General features: G+C 51.1%; 1 protein-coding gene across 1 annotated transcript; it reads right to left on the reverse strand.

Moving 5' to 3' along the window:
• Positions 1-230: 230 nt before the first annotated feature.
• Positions 231-1,977, reverse strand: LOC113835459. Its single transcript, XM_027413439.2, has 3 exons — positions 1,913-1,977; positions 1,151-1,800; positions 231-664 (listed from the first exon to the last, which is right to left on the reverse strand). The coding sequence occupies exons 1-3, from the start codon at positions 1,975-1,977 to the stop codon at positions 318-320; spliced, it is 1,062 nt and encodes a 353-aa protein (XP_027269240.2). The 3' UTR covers positions 231-317.
• Positions 1,978-3,253: the final 1,276 nt, after the last annotated feature.

A 3,253-nucleotide genomic window follows, 5' to 3' on the forward strand; every position in this document is an offset into this window, starting at 1 on the left:
GTACCCTTCCTGTGGCCCCCCGCAGTCATGAGTTGGTCTATGGCTGGGGCAAACATAAAAATCCTTGCTTCTTGTTCCTATCCTTCCCCCAGGGTGGTGACATCCGTACCCTGGGAATGGTTCCTGGTCAGAGGGATCCCAATCAGACCCTACTAAGTCACATAGGTCGACATAGAGAGGAGGGAACCCATCATGTAGAGTCCCTATATAAGTGCTGAGGTTGGCTATTTCCCCGGTCCCTAGATTGGCTATTTTCCAGGTGATATTATAAACCCTGTGGGGGTTAGTTGCTACATGGGGGGTAAACAGACAACCAATCAACAGGAGGGTGTACGAGAGAGTCTTATCTTTAAAGGATTTTGAGTGCGGTGTGCGGTCCATTCTGATGCAGTGGCTGAATCGGTGGGTCGGGCTGGCTTTACATGTGAAGCATGTATCCAAGCTGCAATGCCGTCTACTTTGAGTGCGGTGGGAGTGGTAAGCAAAACGATGTAGGGTCCCTTCCAGTGGGGTTCAAGGTTCTTGGCCTGGTGACGCCGGACCCAAACGGTGTCCCCGATCTGGTAGGAATGGGGGATGGTGGGATGGTCCCTCTGGTCTTTATAAGCTTGAGCAAGGGGTTTCCAAATCTCCCGTTGTACTAATTGTAGTGCCTGTAAATGAGCTTGGAGAGAAGGGGAGTTAGCAAAATCTGAGACATCTTGATCAAGAAAGTTAATGATAGGAGTAGGTACTCCATGCAGGATTTCAAAAGGTGTGAGCCCATGTGGCCCAGGGGTGTTGCGAGCACGATAGAGGGCTAGGGGGAGTAGGAGGACCCAGTCTCTAGTGCCAGTTGCAAGCGACAATTTTGTTAAAGTCTCCTTGATTGTTCTATTCATCCTTTCTACCTGTCCTGAACTTTGGGGTCTGTAAGCACAATGTAATTTCCAATCAATCCCCAACAAGGTGGCCACTGACTGACTTATCTGGGAGGTGAAGGCGGGCCCATTATCTGTTCCCAGTACCTGAGGCATCCCATAACGTGGAAAGATTTCTTCAAGCAATTTCTTAGTAACGATCTTGGCTGTTTCATGTTTAGTAGGGAAGGCTTCAACCCATCCTGAAAAGGTGTCTACAAAAACTAATAGATACTTGTATCCATATTTACCTGGTTTAATCTCAGTGAAATCTATCTCCCAATGTGTTCCGGGCCGGTAGCCTCTGACCCGGTTCCCGGGAGGAAGCTTCAGTCTGGATGCGTTGACTCGGGCGCACGCATCACATTGTTCAGTTACCTGTTTTAAAATGTCATTCTTCCCCAAAAGGAAATTGAATTCCTCTTCTCGTTCGAGGAGCTCCCGCATCTTCTTGGAGCTCAGATGTGTCATCTTATGTAAAAATGTCACTAGGTACTTGGTTACCCGGTAGGGGATGACAGTCTTTCCTTCATAAGTCCAATCCCCGTTTGGTTCCTTTGTGGCTCCCAATTTCTCTAGGGTTTGGATGTCTCTTTGTTCATAGTCCCATGAGGGGGAGGGACGGTCGTTGGTGGGCTCTAGAGCCAGGAGGCTAGTGGTGTCTGTGGTCAGGGCCGCCTCTCGGGCAGCCAAGTCTGCCCTTCGATTGCCCCTGGCTTCAAGAGAATCCCCTTTTTGATGTCCGGGGCAATGTATGATACTTAAGGCGGAGGGCAGATGAAGAGCTCTTAGGAGAGCGAGGATTTCCTCCTTATTCTTAATGTCCTTCCCTTCTGAGGTAAGCAACCCCCTCCGTCTGTAAATTTCTCCATGTATGTGTGCAGTGGCAAAGGCATAACGACTGTGTACACGGTGAGCCTCTTACCTTCTGCCAATTTTAGAGCCTGCGTGAGGGCAATGAGCTCCGCCCTCTGCGAGGAGGTTCCGGGAGGGAGTGCCTGAGCCCAGACGACCTGATTCTCTGTGGTGACTGCTGCGCCCGCCCTTCATTTTCCTTGATGCAAAAAGCTGCTTCCATCCGTGAACCAGATGTGGTCCGGGCTGGGTAGAGGCTGGTCAGTCAGGTCGGGTCTCGCCCCATGGGCCTCAGCCAGTACCTGTAAGCAATTATGAGCCTCTGGCTCCCTGGGAGAGGGAGCAAGGTGGCTGGATTCAGAGTCACCAGAGGCCCAAAGTGGACCCGGTCTTTGTCCAACAGCATAGTCTGGTAATGAGTCATTCGGGCATTAGTGAGCCATCTGTCTGGAGGCTGTCTGATGACTGCCTCAACCGCATGAGGGGCATGTATGGTCAAAGGCTGCCCCAAGGTTAGCTTGTAAGAATCTTTTACTAGCAGGGCTATGGCGGCAATCATTCGGAGACAGGGTGGCCATCCCGATGCTACAGGATCCAATTTCTTGGAGAGGTATGCAGTGGGCCTTCTCCAAGGCCCCAGTTTTTGGGTGAGGACTCCCTTGGCATAGCCTCCTTTCTCATCTATAAAGAGTTCAAATGGCTTAGCTAAGTCCGGTAGACCCAGGGCTGGTGATTCAAGGAGAGCCTTTTTGATGTTGGTGAAGGCTTTCTTTTGGGGCTCTTCCCATTTAAAAGCAACCCCTGGCCGAGTGAGGGGGTAGAGGGGAGCCGCCATTTCGGCAAACCCGGGGATCCATAGGCGGCAGAAGCCTGCCGTTCCCAAGAACTCTCTCAGTTGGCGGGGATTTTGTGGGGTGGGAATGTCTAAGATGGCTCGCATACGGGCTTCCGTTAGCCATCGCCGTCCATCCTTTATCTTGTATCCTAAATAGGTCACCTGTTTCTGACATATCTGGGCCTCCTTGGCGGATGCCCGGTACCCTAGGCTCCCAAGAGTCTGGAGGAGGGCTTGAGTGCCTTCCTTGCATTCTTCTTTGGTTTTGGCTGCCAGGAGGATGTCATCTACATACTGTAAGAGGATTAGTGCGGGGTACCGGACCCGGAATCCTGCCAGGTCCTGATGTAAAGCTTCATCAAAAAGGGTGGGGCTGTTCTTAAACCCTTGAGGTAACCTAGTCCAAGTTAGCTGCCCAGAGATTCCAAGGTCAGCATCCTGCCATTCAAAGGCAAATATAGGTTGGCTGGTGGGATGCAGGCAGAGGCAGAAGAAGGCATCTTTAAGATCTAAGACTGTATACCAGGTATAGTTGGGTGGCAATCCGCTCAGCAAATTATAAGGGTTGGGGACAGTAGGGTGTATGTCCTCTATCCTTTTATTGACCTCCCTCAGATCCTGTACTGGCCTATAGTCATTGGTTCCTGGCTTCCTGACGGGCAAC

The sequence above is a fragment of the Cricetulus griseus genome, chromosome 4 (assembly GCF_003668045.3).
Source record: "Cricetulus griseus strain 17A/GY chromosome 4, alternate assembly CriGri-PICRH-1.0, whole genome shotgun sequence".
Taxonomy (NCBI): domain Eukaryota; kingdom Metazoa; phylum Chordata; class Mammalia; order Rodentia; family Cricetidae; genus Cricetulus; species Cricetulus griseus.